Source organism: Musca domestica, unplaced genomic scaffold (genome assembly GCF_030504385.1).
Source record: "Musca domestica strain aabys unplaced genomic scaffold, Musca_domestica.polishedcontigs.V.1.1 38, whole genome shotgun sequence".
Classification (NCBI taxonomy): Eukaryota; Metazoa; Arthropoda; class Insecta; order Diptera; family Muscidae; genus Musca; species Musca domestica.
Genome location: NW_026712324.1, coordinates 7,198,973 through 7,214,565, shown reverse-complemented (window position 1 = coordinate 7,214,565; position 15,593 = coordinate 7,198,973). Strand labels below are relative to the sequence as shown.

The window sequence follows — 15,593 nt, the reverse complement described above, 5'->3', positions numbered from 1 at the left end:
CCATAGTTCCTTTTGATGATCTGCATAGAATCACATTCTGAGTCGATTTATGCCGTCTGTCCGTCCGTCCATGTATTTTTGTAAACAAAGTACAGGTCGCATTTATTGCCCGATCCAGATGAAATTTTGCAAAGATCTTTTGTTTGGCTCAAGGACGAACCCTATTGAAATTGGAGCTAATCGGTCAAAATTTAGATATAGCTCCCATATATATCTTCGTCCGATTTGCTTTTTATTGTGCACCAAACGTGTAATATCAGCCCGAATTGTATGGAATTTTGCATATACACCCAAATTAGGCCTGAAAATATGTATGCCAAATTTGATGGAAATCGGTTCAGATATAGCTATAGCTCCCATATATATTGTTCATCCGATTTATTATTTTTGTCCACCACCGCCGTAATATGCACTCTGTAACAGCAATATTTGGGGAAATATATCAAATACAGCTCAGAAATACATTTGCTAAATTTTATCGAGATCGGTTCAGATTTGGATATAGCTCCCATATATAACTTCGTCCGATTTACTTTTTATTGTGCACCAAACGTCTAATATTTGTCCAAATGGGATGGAATTTGGCACTAACGATCGAATTGAGTCTAGAAGCTAGTATGTCAAATTTGGTGAAGATCGGTTCAGATATAGCTATAGCTTCCATATATATTATTCATCCGATTTGTTATATTTGTTACCCACAACCGTAATATGCACTCCGTAACAACGATATTCAGGGAAATATATCAAATACAGCTCAGAAATATCTTTGCCAAATTTTATCGAGATCGGTTCAGATTTGGATATAGCTCCCATATATATCTTTTTATCCGATTTCAAATTAATTGTGCACCAAATGGGCAATACAATTCCGAATTTAAAAGATACAAATGCTTCGGCATATTTAGTCCTTTGAACTTTAAATTATAATTATAATCATAGGGTGTATGATTGAATTCTCCCATAAAAACTTTTAATTGTTATGCGCAGCTCTACTAAATTAGCAAAGTGGTGTAGGGTATCATAAAGTCGGCCCCGCCCGACTTTAAGACTTTCTTTACTGTTTTTTTTTTTTTTCTAATATTTATTGCCCGTGTTATCCAAATATCTTTACTATATTATCCACATGACTAAAATACCCTATCCACGTTATCCAAATGTCTGAAATACCAATTAGTAAAAAGTACCAAAAATAAAGCTTTGGCGACTCGCTTGTCATCAGTAATATAGTCGTAGAGAATTTACGCCAAAAAATATAAGCATTTCATGAAATTCAAATCGGAAATTTAAAAAAAAAAAATGTGGAAGAGTTGAGAAGTCTATTTATGTCAATTGAGACGTAAACATTCAAATCGTCGTCGATACAAGTATCTGCCTTTTTAATTCTACTTTCACAATCTACTAAGTTTTTCATGGATTTTTTTGTTTGTTTTGTATTGTGCATTATAATATATAATAAGCAATATTAAATTCTGTCATTCTTCAAATATTTGGATTTAGAAAACCGAGTTACTTACGTTTGAAGACAAAGACAATAAAAGCTCTTACGGAATGAATAATACTACGGTAGATTAGTGCAAAATTGAAACGAACACACAAATGAACAAACAAAAATAGTGATGTTAAACAAAACAAACAACAACAAACCAGAAGTAAAGCAGGTGAAAATAGAATCTTAAGTATGACTGGAAAAAAAACTTGCAAATTACAAAAAAAGACGTTAAATTTGTTTCAATCGAAAGACCTTGCAAATACACGTGGCAACATGTAGTCATGCTCAAGTCCGTCAACTGCACTGAAAGAGTATCACGTGTTTTATCAGGGCTGCAAACTGGTTCTGAACCGAATCGCTTTTTCTATAAAATAACCGAAATCGGAAAAAGGTATATATAGGAGCTACATCCAAATCTGAACCGATCTCGATACAATTTAGCAAAGATATTTCTGAGCTGTATTTGATATATTTCCCTGAATATCTTTGTTACGGAGTGCATATTACGGTTGTGGGTAACAAATATAACAAATCGGATGTATAATATATATGGAAGCTATAGCTATATCTGAACCGATCTTCACCAAATTTGACATACTAGCTTCTACACTCAATTCGGTCGTAAGTGCCAAATTCCGTCCCATTTAGACAAATATTAGACGTTTGGTGCACAATCCAAGGTAAATCGGACGAAGTTATATATGGGAGCTATATCCAAATCTGAACCGATCTCGATAAAATTTAGCAAATGTATTTCTGAGATGTATTTGATAAATTTCCCCAAATATTGTTGTTGCAGAGTGCATATTACGGCTGCGGAGGGCTAAAATATCAAATCGGATAAACAATATATATGGGAGCTATAGCTATATCTGAACCGATTTCGATCAAGCATACTTATTTTCAGGCCCAATTTGGGTGTATATGCAAAATTCTATACAATTCGGGTTGATATTACACGTTTGGTGTACATTAAAAGGCAAATCGGACGAAGATATATATGGGAGCTATATCTAAATTTTGACCGATTATCTCCAATTTCAATAGGGTTCGTCCTTGGGCCAAACAAATGATCTGTGCAAAATTTCATCTGTATCGGGCAGTAAATGCGACCTGTACTTTGTTTACAAAAATACATGGACAGACGGACGGACTGACATGCATAAATCGACTCAGAATGTGATTCTATGCAGATCATCAAAAGGAACTATGGGTCTATCTCGTTTCCTTTTGCCTGTTACAAACAAATGCACAAATACATAATACCCTGACCACCTTGTGGTGTAGGGTATAAAAAGTATATATTGTGCCAGACTAATTTTTATATCGCCACTAAATCATTCATCATCTAGATATCTCTCCACAATGATGTTGTGTTCATTGAGCCAATGAAATTTGGCGAAGTGAATGAGCGTAAGTTCAGGAAAACATTTACTAGTCGTTTAAAAAAATACCAAAGTGTCGATCACCTCAAGCAAGCGTTTCGCCGGGAATGGGCCAAAATACCGTAGAGCAACATTCGGGCAGCTTGTGACTGTTTCATTGTCCGTTTGAAGGCCATAATTTGTGCCAAAGGTGACCAATTTGAAAAAATCTAAACGTATTCTAAAATTTGATGATATTTCCGACATTTTTGGCTTCATTCAAAAATGTAAAAATTATGGTGTTTGGCTTTGTTGTAGTTTTTTTTATCTCTCCCTGTAAATGCGACCTGCTTTTTGGTCACGATTTTTCAAACCAAACCAAACATATTCTCTAATTTGAGGCCAATGGCAAATGCGTAACCTATTAGTTTTCAATTTAGCCAACTTACTTGGGATCTTGGATGCGTATGGATACATCATCGGTCGAACGTTGTTTAGAGCGCATTGGTGTTGATATTACCGTGGATCCGTACACACGTATAGCCTCATCGGTCTCTTCTTCGAAGGCATCATGAATGGAAAAACGTTTCTCCTTATTCTGACGGCCAACGGAGAAATTACCGTTGCTATTATGCATTGTGTACGGCAGATTAGTTGCAGTACTGGTGAGGGTGGTGGTAGTTATTAAGTAGGGCCCCTCAACGCTGCTTGGTGTATCGTTTACTTTGATTAGTAGGCGTGAGAATCGTTTTGTATGCAACAAGAGCGTTGTGTTCTACTGCACTTTCACTCCGTCTTCTGGTTATCAGTCGTTTTTGTTGATTTGATGTATTTTTCTGGTCTTTTCTTCTTCTATAAATTTTGTTGTGTGTTATTTATTGCTCTATCCCTTGTTTTTGTTGTTAACAACAATGTTTTGATGTTCTTTCTTCTTGAACTATTTTTTGTTCTCTTGTTTGTTGTTCTTCGTTTTTGTTTTCTTCTTTTCTCTTTACAAAATAAGAAAACAAAACAACAACATGAACATGCAGCTCTGAACACTACCACCACTTAACTCTGCTTCTGCTGCTGCCGTAACAATAACAACAAAAATGGCAACCAACCAAAACACACGGATACATGAAAATGATGGTATGGTATTTTTTTCGTTTTTTGTTTTGTTAAGTGTTTTGGTAAAATTTTACTTCGCACTAAAATAAATTAATTTTTGTTGTTTTTGTTTCTATTTTTTGATTTATTGTCGCACAACACATCAACCGACAACGACAATAGCGCAAACATTGAAATGAAAGAAATGTTCATTTCATAAACACTTTTCTGCTGCACTACACGGCTTCAGAACTGATTTGCTTCACAATTTTCTATTTTTCACAAATAGTTGGTGCAACTTTTCAGCTATATTCACAAAATTTTCTTTTACCTTGCCAAAAAAAAGAAACCTAAGATTCACATTGCCATTTAGAATAACTTTTTGGCCGACATTAAATTTCTTAGAATTTTAATTTTCTATTTTTTTGGAAACATTATTTTTTTTTTTTTTGTTTCTTCAACAACATTATTTTCTTAATTTGCCATTTTAGAAAATAAAATGGACCATGACTTCTTTATTGAAGTTGTTTCGTCGATTTTAAGGCGTCGTTGTTTGCTTCTGCGCCTTTTTAATTTATTGACTCCACAACAGCAACAACTTCGCACCAAGTTGGGCACTAGATATTCTTAACGTTTAAGATTTTTATTTACACAAACTTCCTTGGTCAGCAAAGTTGAAAAACAACTAAATTTTTACAACAACTAGTCAACAAAAAAATGTTTCTTCTACTTCACTACTTCCCGTAATTCGCACTAACAACCGACGTCGTTTCACCCAACAACCACCGAAAAAATAGACTGACTGAGTTAGGGATACGTAAGTAGACTATCGATGTTTTGGTGTTGAAAAGTCTATGGTAAAAATCGTAATATTGACTTTTTGTAATCGATTTTCGATTTTGACATCATATATATGCCCTGTTCCAGAACTGTAAGAATGTAAAAATATTTAAAACGGTAAACGGTTTTCACTTCCTATTTATTTATTATATGAATAAATATAATAATAAATATATAAATAAATATTCTCAGTAAGAATTTATAAAATTTTAATAACACAGTAATGTAAATGTAATGTAATGCCACTTCACCTCCATTTATTGCAATTTGAATTATCGAACAACATTTTGTAATAATTTGTACAAAAGAAAATAAATTATTGGGTTATCGTTCACACCAATTAATTTTTGCTTTGTTCCAGAAATGCAAGAATGTATTAGTTTTTACTTCAATACCCGATTGTTCCTTTATGATATTGGAAACTTTAGAAAAAAAAACTAGTGGAGAAATAGAAAATAAAATAGAAAATAGAAAATAATAAAAAATAGAGAAATAATTTTTAGTTAGATATTTTTTCCACACTTTTGTTTTAGAAACTGATGAACAATCTTTAGAATTAAGGAGCTTAAGGAGTTAATCTTTCTTAGTTTTGAAGTCATTTTTGAAAATGTTAAAATTAATTTTAAAAAGTTTTGAAAAAAAAAATGAAATAAAACGTGTGGATTTGATTTTGGCTTCTCCAATTTTGTCTAAATTCGTACAAAGAATCATGGAAAATGTGGAACGAATTTGCAGTTGGACAAACCTTACGGAAATTAAAATTACAAGATGTGTAATAAAAACATATGATAATTGTAACGTAATTATATTTTAGTAGGAAAAATAACCCTTTTCGGAAAACACGGGTCTAGAATCCTACGACAAAGGGCAATGCATATGGGATTATTCGTCCACGACCTTAATAAACACACTGTGTTATACGTAAATCTTAAAGATAGAATTTCTATTTTTAAATTATTTTATAAACCAAAAATATGTTCTAATTTAATAATTTATTCGTTGCCGACTTTTTAAAAATACAAATGCCGATTTTTTCTGAAAAATTGACGATTTTTCTTCAAGTTATGTTGGCAGCCCTGATTCAGAACATTTATTTCGTGTTGTTATCCAGCTGAATATTGAGAGAATAATTTAAAGGGTTAACTAAATCGACTTTCCAGACTAATCGATTGTAAAAGTGAAAGAACAAACGAAATAGTAAATAAAAAGTGGGAATTTTGTGGAAGTCTATGAAAAGACAATAAATTGAACTCGATTTAGGTGTCCCTAGTTATTATAAATGATCGCTGTAAAGAGTTAAATAAGGGTGGAAATACATAAAGCACATATTTGGCTGGCTTAAGTCATCGGCCGACTTCTTCGTAGATGAGCAAAGGAGTTTTAGGTTGACTTAGTTCGATTTTGGCCATAAACAAAATACGATAACCGATTTTTCCTTAACAATATCGAAAAAAGAATTACAAAACTAATAGATTCTTGCAGGTTTTGGAACAAAGCACAATAAGTCAAGGAAGGCTAAGTTGGAAAATTTTGCAAGCATGGAGACCTACCTGTATGGATTGTAATGCCAGAATTACTATAAAATTCGACAAGTTGCTTATTATCAAATGGCTTAACTCTAGTTTAGTAAAAACTCTTCAATTTTTTCGAAAATTTTTTCAGTGGTAGGTATTTTAACCATGATCCCGGGAAACTATTTTTTTCTTGGGGGACGGACCTGGGACCCCAGATTTTTGACCCGAAAGTCCGGGTTTGAGACCCCGACTAGACCCGGATCCACTTACCCGATATAGACAATATGGGTATCGTTGGAAAGCTTATGGAAATACCTATCCAACAAGTGGTCACATGATGGTAAGATGTTACGGTTCGGAAGTTATAGTCAAATTATCGATTTTTTGGACCCGGATTTTTTATAAAACCCCCAAAAAGTCAAAAAAGGGTCCATTATGGGGGACAACAAAATTGATGCCAAATTATAGCTGACACATCTACCTTTCCAAAAAGGTTCAATTTGTGCTAATACCTTTACTGAGTCCAGAGATATGGGTCTTTCCATCCGCATAACCCGATTCTAACCAGTTCATTAAAACTATGTTTTCAATAAAAAAATGTATATTTTGCGTAAGAATGAAATTCAGAAATCTTTGGTTCGCGTTAGCCGGTGTAGGACATACCCAGAGGAGAAAATCTCAAGCCCCGGCCGAAGGCCGGCTACTTACAAAAGGTATCCAATTAAGAAAACTTTGGTTCGCGTTAGCCGGTGTGGGACATACCCAGAGGAGAAAATCTCAAGCCCCGGCCGAAGGCCGGCTATTTTCAAAAAGTGTCAAATTTAGAAAACTTTGGTTCGCGTTAGCCGGTGTGGGACATACCCAGAGGAGAAAATCTCAAGCCCCGGCCGAAGGCCGGCTATATACAAAAAGTGTCAAATTTAGAAAACTTTGGTTCGCGTTAGCCGGTTTAGGACATACCCAGAGGAGAAAATCTCAAGCCCCGGTCGAAGGCCGGCTACTTACAAAAGGTATCCAATTTAGAAAACTTTGGTTTGCGTTAGCCGGTGTAGGACATACCTAGAGGAGAAAATCTCAAGCCCCGGCCGAAGGCCGGCTATTTACAAAAAGTGCCGAAATTATGAACCTTTTGTTCGCGTTAGCCGGTGTCGGACATAACCATAGGTGAAAATCTCAAGCCCCGGCCGAAGGCCGGCTATTTACAAAAAGTGCCAAATTTAGAACACTTTTGTTATTCCGACGACTGCTACGCGAAATAAACACTTTTTTATTAAAAACATCATTTTAATGAACTGGTTAGAATCGGGTTATGCGGATGGAAAGACCCATATCTCTGGAACCGGAAAAGGTATTAGCACAAATTGTAGCATTTTGGAAAGGTAAGAGTGTCAGCTATAATTTGGAAACAATTTTGTTGACCCCCATAATGGGCCCTTTTTTGACTTTTTGGGGGTTTCATAAAAAATCCGGGTCCAAAAAATTGATAATTTGACTATAACTTCCGAACCATGACAACCCCTTCATGTGACCACTTGTTGGATAGGTATTTCCATAAGCTTTCAATCGATACCCATATTGTCTATATCGGGTGAGTGGATCCGGGTTCAGGCGGGGTCTTGATCCCGGACTTTCGGGTCAAAAATCTGTGGTCCCGGGTCCGTCCCCCAAGAAAAAAATAGTTTCCCGGGATCAGGGTAAAAATACCTACTTCTGGAAAAATTTTCGAAAAAATCTAAGAGTTTTTACTAAACTAGAGTTGTTCCAAAAATTGAAAACGAAAGTTCTTGATTTCAACAATTTTCATATAACTGAAAATAACACACACATGCACACATAAATTGGGTAAAAAACAAAAAAGAGGTGAAAAACATTAAGTTCGGCCGGGACGAACTTTTATTACCCTTCACCATTGGGTAAAGAAAACATTTTTATATAAAAGTATCTGAATTCAAACGTGTTCCATGCTGTTAAACTTTTCAAAAAACCATAAAGTGGGTTAGACCGTTATACGGGGCCACATTTGTCATCTAGCCATTATGACATACAAATACCAATTTTTACACAAACCTGTAAACAAATGTGGCAAAAATCATAAAAATACCGAATATCGGGAGGTATCATTATATGGGGGCTATACCAAAACGTGGACCGATATATTTAATTTTCAATACCAACTTTCCTAAACACAATACAAATTGTTCTGCCAAATTTTGAAGCTTTGCGTCAGATAATGTGGGCTGTATCGTGATTTCAACAGACGGACAGACAGGCAGACTTAGATTTTATGCTGATTATGAATCTATATACTTTATGGGGTCTACGACGAATATTTAAGAATGTTACAGACGTAATGACAAAGTTAATATACCCTCCTTTCCAAGGTGGAGGGTATAAAAAATTAAAATCGATTGGTTTCAGTGCCCTATCTTGATTTCATTGCTTCTAAGTAAATTTGTATATGTTTTCCCAACGACGCCAATCGGAGGTTGTAATCATGACTTGCATGCAACAATTGGTTTTGTTAATTTAGAATTTTTTTTTTAAAATTACTTAAATGCGGAAAACCCACAAAACCTGAATGGAATTTTGGGATTTCGCCACAAAATTGAATCCAAGATAGAGGGACAATATTGTATTTCCCAAAACTTTACATTTTGTCCCTTATTATCGTGAAAAATATGTATTTCTGTTCTCTTTAAATTTGTTCTACCTTCTGCAATTGTGCCATGGTTCTAATGATATGCTTTTTTTTAAACAATTAGTCTGTTCCAGAATGTAAAATTTTTTACTACGATAACCGATTTCGCTTCAATGATATCGAAAAGGCGTGGGTAACTCCTCGAAATATTCATAATAGACCCTACAAAGTATATATTCCGGATCAGCGTAAAAGTCTAATTGATCTAGTGGTGTTCGTCTGTCTGTTGTAATCACGTTATCTTTCGAACGAATTCAGATAGAAGGCTTACACGCATAGTTTACCAGTAGGCAGGTTAAGTTCGTGAATGGGCCATGTCGGTCCACGTTTTCGTATGGCCCCCATATTACGGTACCTTCCGATACTAAGTTTCCGGGAGTTTTTTGAAACTTTTCAAGTTCCTTCCAAATGGTGGAGGATATTAAAAGTCAAGCCAAGAAAATAAAAAAAATTAAAATAAAATCCTTGATTTTATTGAACTATGCATTTTTCTATAGCCGTTACGTTACTTTCGTACATGCGGTATTTTGATTTAAACTGAAAGTTGTCTATGTAGGTTCACGTTTCAGTTTAGCGCACATAAAAAAACGGCACCGCTCACTTAAAAATATTTTTAAAACTTTAACTGCATTTTCCAACTGATTGTATTTTAATATAGAATCTCAATACTTTTATTTATATAAGTTTTCTTTACCTAATGGCGGCCGAACTTTCACTTTTTTCTTGTTCCTTATTAGAATATAATATATATAATATATATCGCGCTTGAAGAAAATTCTTATAACTAAATTCCACAACATCGTAACGTACAATTTCAAGAAAATTCCTTTGTAGAAATCTCAATATTTTCAAAATCATTTGTAGTCGTGTCATCAGGAATATATCCACTGCGAAGGCACAAACGTTGATGTCTAAAAAAAAAATAAATAGAATAATAATATTATTAATTTTAATTACACATCTGCTTACCTCCATTGTCTAAGAGGACCCAGTCCGAATATTAAAAATATTACGAAACCAAAAATGGCACTAACAAAACTTGATAAATAGAACCAAAAATTTTCATCTGATGATTGATGGACACTTTTAATATTTGTGACGGTATCGATTAGACACACCAGAGCCATGACAAGTAGTAACAGGCCATAACGTTGGGCACTAGAGAGGGGGAGTAAACAAAACATTAAAATAGGAAACCTTTCAAATGCATTGTTTTCAAACTAACAATTGTAGTTGTTGAAAATGCTGCTTGGAATCCGGGTTCAACTTAAGCGATGATTTTAGTGTTATAATCACCACCATATAGAATGAAATATCCAAACATAGCAGAATGGCATTTAGACCGAACAAATAAGTCAGTGCAGACCAATTAGTTGCTGGAAGTAAGATGAAAATGTTTTACCTTATATTTTAGTGACAAATATAGCAATACTTACGACTAAACCAACAAAAATCTCCACCAATCCCAGACTTGTAATCAAGGCCAATATTTGAATTTTCCAATATTATCAGTATGAGAGAAAGACAAAGAGGCAGGCCCATGGCATAAACAGCATAGAAAATAAATGGTTTTTTGTTTTCCAGATCTCCACTAGATAAGTGTAGTTTCTTGAACATATTGTAAGAGATTATATTCAACCAAAAGTAGGAGGCCACCAGGAAGTAGTAGGCGATATAACCTACAAGGATTGAAATTATACAGGAGCAGGATATGTAATAAAGCTTTCAATTACCAATGAAACCGCATAGGAAATGTGGTAGTACCACATTTGGCAAGGCAATAATACTCAAGGTTATGCTGCCCACAGCCAGACACACTAGGAAACATATTAAAAGTTTTCCTTGGAAGTTTTGCAAATTTGGAAGTAGAACATAGGCAAGCACGGTGGCAATTATAAAGAGAGTTGTTATGATGCCGGCTGGAAAGAGAAATTAAAAACAACAACAACTACATTTAATAACAATAAACTGAAGACAAATGTGACCTTTTAGAGGAATTATTTGGCCTTAAGATAATTTTGAGGTGTTCTATGGAAAGAAGACGTCGTATTCGGCATTGTTTATGAAAAACATTTTTTATAGATTTTTATAAGATTTTTTATAATTACACAGTGTAACAAAATAACTACAGGAAAAAAAATTTGGCAGGTTATGAAAGTATCGGCGTTATTAACCTAAATAGAGGAGGTAGGAGATGTCCTTCAACCTTTTTCGAATCTTTCGCATAAAGATTCCATGGAATGCAATAATACAGATAACAACAGAAGGATTTTTTTTTTCAAAAAATGTTTAAATATTCCCTTTGAATGAGTTTAAATGGTTTATTTGTCATAAACTCTTACTATAGGTCCCAGAAGACATCAAAAGTCTAAAACTTACTAATAAAATACATTTTTGGGTTTAAAGCCGCACTTTATTTGAATTTAAGACAAATTCGACTACAAAGCATCATTTCAAAAGGATGACGTCAAAGACAAAATTTATTTTTTTATCAAATTTTATTATGAGTTACCATTTATATACATACATCAAGAAAATATTTGCATAAATGTTGGCAAAAAACCCCATACCCCAACATATTTTCTATTTTTATACCCTCCACCATGCATAGTATGGAGGGTATATAAATTTCGTTGCGTCATTACGTTTGTAACTCATCGTAATAACAATTTTAGACATAACAAAGTTTTCTTGATCAGCGTAAAATTCTAAAACGATTTAACCCAGTCCGTCCGTCTGTCCGAAGATCGATCCACGATATCGTATTTGAAAATTTGATATTTTGATTATTTTAGCGACATTATTCACCGGAGTTGTTTCAAATTTCGTATTTAGAGTTCATAATGGGAACTACAGTCTATGACAGAAAATTGTCCATGCAGGTCCAGGTCTTCGTATAGGCCCCATATATCAGTACCTCCCTATATTCGGATTTTAGGTACAATATTCACCAAAATTGTCTGTAGTTTGCATTTGAAGTTCCTAATAGGTACTAAAGCCTGTGACAGAAAATTGTCTATGTAGGTCCAGGACTTCGTATAGCCCCGATATAACGTTACCTCCCTATATTCGGTATTTTGATGATTTCAGCTACATTATTCAACGGATTTTTTTCAAGTTTCGTATTTGGCTTATGACAAAAGATGTCAATGAAGGTCCACGTCTTTGTGTAGACCCCATTAAAACGTTAACATTCGGGATTTTCAATATTTTAACAGCATTTTTTTGGTTTTTGTTTTGAAAATTTCCAAATTTGTTCCAAATGGTGGAGGGTATTGAAAGTTCGGCCGGGCCGAACCTACAGCGTTTTTACCTGGTTTTTGGCCAGTTTATTAATGTATGAAAACATAAAATTTCGTTTTGGGCGAAAAGTATTTAGACAAGAACTTTTCTTACGTTGCGACTTAAACTTTTAAGAACGCGGATACGTGAGTCTTCTATTTCTAGCTCTACTTTCATAATCTGCTGAATTTGTTATTATATTAAAAAAAATTATTCATCGACTATAAGTCTTCTATACTCAGAATACCTTGCAATGATCTTCTAGACATAAAATGCACGATAGATATCTCACATATAGAGAAACTTCTACCACTTTTACAAGATCTTCGATGGATCTAAACTAGAAAACTTATTTGGTTTCCCATAAAAGTTCTTGTACTTACCAACGCTGCTAACCACTTCCAATGTTATCTCCTCATTTTCCACCGCCACTGGGCATAGCATAGGCGTTAAAATCTTTTCTTTACCATTCTCTTTTGGTGCAAAGGCCATACAATAGTGTCTCCTTTCCAAATGAAGTTCTCCATTAAATATGGACAGCGTACCATTGGCATATAACTGCCATTGAGCACCTCCCACAAGATCCAGAGCATAGGCATTTTGACAGGGTATACCCGATGTTAATATGAAATCTTTAGTTACATCTCTGCTGATGATTGAGCCATTTCCATAGGTGATATTATGATGGGCAGTATAGGGCAAATCAATATGTGATTCTTCGCAACCAAAGCTTAAGTTTGTTATATACTCCCGTACAGGTTGTTGACAACAAAATCTAAGACAGTTGTTCTCCGCATTACAAATGCAGGCACGGGGATGTGGTTCCACTGCAACACGTCGACCATCGAACAGCTCTTTATAATCATAAATGTGAACTTGTTTGGCCGTTATGAATATTTTATTGTCGTAAAAATACGATCCATTGGGGAATCTATGGGCTAGTCTTAAATCAATTGTGTCTTGAAACTTGCATGACGTAAATTCTCTGGCATAGCTATTGTATTCCCAGCTTAATACAATTAAAAACACAAGTAAAATTTTATGATTCATAATTAAAAAAAAACCAAAGAAAAACCGAAACTGTAAAAAACAAGGTAATTGAATATTGATTAGTCGTTGTTGTCATGTAATTATGGATGTAAGAGTGTGCATTTTCAATAATTTCTTTAGAATTTTTATACATTTTCCATAGAGTGAATTCATGGCACCTCTGTAATATATATATGAACACTTCCTTAGTTTTTAAGGCCCAAATAGCTTTTAAGAATAAACCTTAAGGATTAAAATTCATGAAATTTCAGGTTTGAGGTTCCTTGGAATCTGTTCATTTTAGGTATACAATCTGTTCTTCGGCAATTTTACAGATAATGGTACAAGGAATAGTTTGGTAAAAAATTGGAACCGCAAAATATTTTTCAGAATATGGTTTAAAATTTAGTATAACCGTGATCGTAACAAGTTGAAATATATATATACAGGGTGGTATGAAAAAACTGCAACCAACTTCATACTGCTGTGAATTCTAAGCCACTCGTCCGACAGCTGTTAAAATTATTCCAATGACACCTCAAAGCATTTTTGGTGAGAATTTACCAGAAAAGAAGTTATGCGTGATAGAATTCAAGCGTGATTCCTTTATATTTGGGTGGAAAGCCACTTGTGGTTTCATTAAAGCACTCCTGCATTTAAATGTGAATCTCGTACCATCGCTCGTTACCGTGATACTAGTAGCGTAGCCCGACGTCAAGGAAGTGGACAAAAGAAAACAGCAAAATCAAGAGAAATGGTTCGAAAAGTAAAGAAGCGACTTGATCGAAACCCGCGCTGCAGTGGCCGAAAAATGGCTCGTGAGCTGATTCCATTCGGCAAATATAGAAAAATGAGATCGGGGTAAAGTCATTGAAATTCCAAAAAGTGAAAGAACTTACACTGCAACGTAGAGAAAATGCGCTTCGCTTGGCCGAAAGTGGTAAACTGCCGAATTTGGTTTTCTCCGATGAGAAAACATCCGTTGTCCAGCAGTTTGTAGACTAACAAAATGATCTATGTTTACTTGCTGAAAATGTCCATCGTCGGTTGGCCATAAGAACCCCATATAACGGTACCTCCATATATTCGGTATTTTGATGATTTTAGCTACATTTTTCAATGCAATTGTCTAAAATTCATACTAGAAGTTCTTTCTAAGTACTTTATGCCCTGAAAGAGTATTGTCTTTTTATAGGTCCACGATATCGTACATCCCACATATAACGGTACCCCTCAATATTCGATATTTTGATGAGGGTCATTATTCACCGGAGTTGTTTTAAATTTCCTATTTAGAATTCGTAATGAATACTACAGCCTATGAAAACACATTGCGTATGCAACAAATCTTCGAATAGCCTCCATATAACGATACCTCCCGATATTCCGTATTTTGATGATTTTTGTCAAATTTTTCCACGGATTTGTCTAAAAATTAATATTTGAAATTGATAATTGGTTCTAGCTCCTGCGGTGGAACACTGAATATTTAGGTTCACGTTTTCCTATAGCGTACATATAACGATACCCACCGATAATTCGGTATTTGAATAATCCTAGTCACATTTACCCACGAAATTGCTCCAAATCTGGTATTTAAGAAAATAGGGAAGATGAATATCCTTGAATATCCCCGTTTTTTATGGTTTCTTTACTTTTTTTATAATCTCTTCAAATTTTACGGCCCTTTTTTTAACAGAATGCCGTTCAACAAAGATCTCGTTGCCAATACGGTTTAAGCTCAGTTTTTTGAACAGGATGAATTTATGAAGTTTTAAAGAAAATTTATTAAATAAAATTCAAATAGAACCCGCAATCATGTGACAATCTCCACATCGTTTTCCACCGGATACAATTTTAGTTGGCTGCATCGATTACACTCAAACTTACTCGATTTTATATTCACTTCAAATTGTCCGTCACTGTTTTAAATGTCTGACCACCGGCATCCAGACACCAATCGATACTAACAGGTTCGTGCAATGTTAACAGACAGATGCAACCGGCTAGATATTATTGAGAAACATCGCTTGATTATTCTCAGAACAAGAAGACCTTTTTACGCTCTTTGAATATTGATGTCAATATTTTGGGGAATTCCCTTTAATTCTGGTATGTAAAATACGTAGCAGAGTGATGTTTAATTAAATATCAATATAATAACCAGTTTTTAAAAATTTACTATTAATAGACCTGTTTGGGGGTATTTGTAAATAATTCATTGATAAATGCACCCAAACAGCACCTATGTATGCATGTAAGTCCCCAAGTAATAGTGATTTTTA

The 15,593-nt window shown here is 34.5% G+C and overlaps 2 protein-coding genes across 2 annotated transcripts in view; both read right to left on the bottom strand.

Moving 5' to 3' along the window:
• LOC101896033 (transmembrane protein 134) overlaps window positions 1-4,747 on the bottom strand; it is a 91,404-nt gene extending 86,657 nt beyond the window's left edge. The window contains exon 1 of the mRNA XM_059126300.1: window positions 3,306-4,747. Within this exon, the coding sequence (XP_058982283.1) occupies window positions 3,306-3,493 (188 nt within the window). The 5' untranslated portion in view covers window positions 3,494-4,747. The remainder of the gene's footprint in view (window positions 1-3,305) is intronic.
• A 5,009-nt stretch (window positions 4,748-9,756) lies between these two features.
• Window positions 9,757-15,335, bottom strand: LOC101889292 (probable G-protein coupled receptor Mth-like 10). Its single transcript, XM_011292315.3, has 7 exons — window positions 15,199-15,335; window positions 12,663-13,359; window positions 10,731-10,916; window positions 10,434-10,676; window positions 10,223-10,373; window positions 9,967-10,155; window positions 9,757-9,908 (listed from the first exon to the last, which is right to left on the bottom strand). Exons 2-7 carry the CDS (start codon window positions 13,327-13,329, stop codon window positions 9,812-9,814), a joined length of 1,533 nt encoding a protein of 510 aa, XP_011290617.2. The 5' UTR covers window positions 13,330-13,359; window positions 15,199-15,335; the 3' UTR covers window positions 9,757-9,811.
• Between the last annotated feature and the right edge of the window lie 258 nt (window positions 15,336-15,593).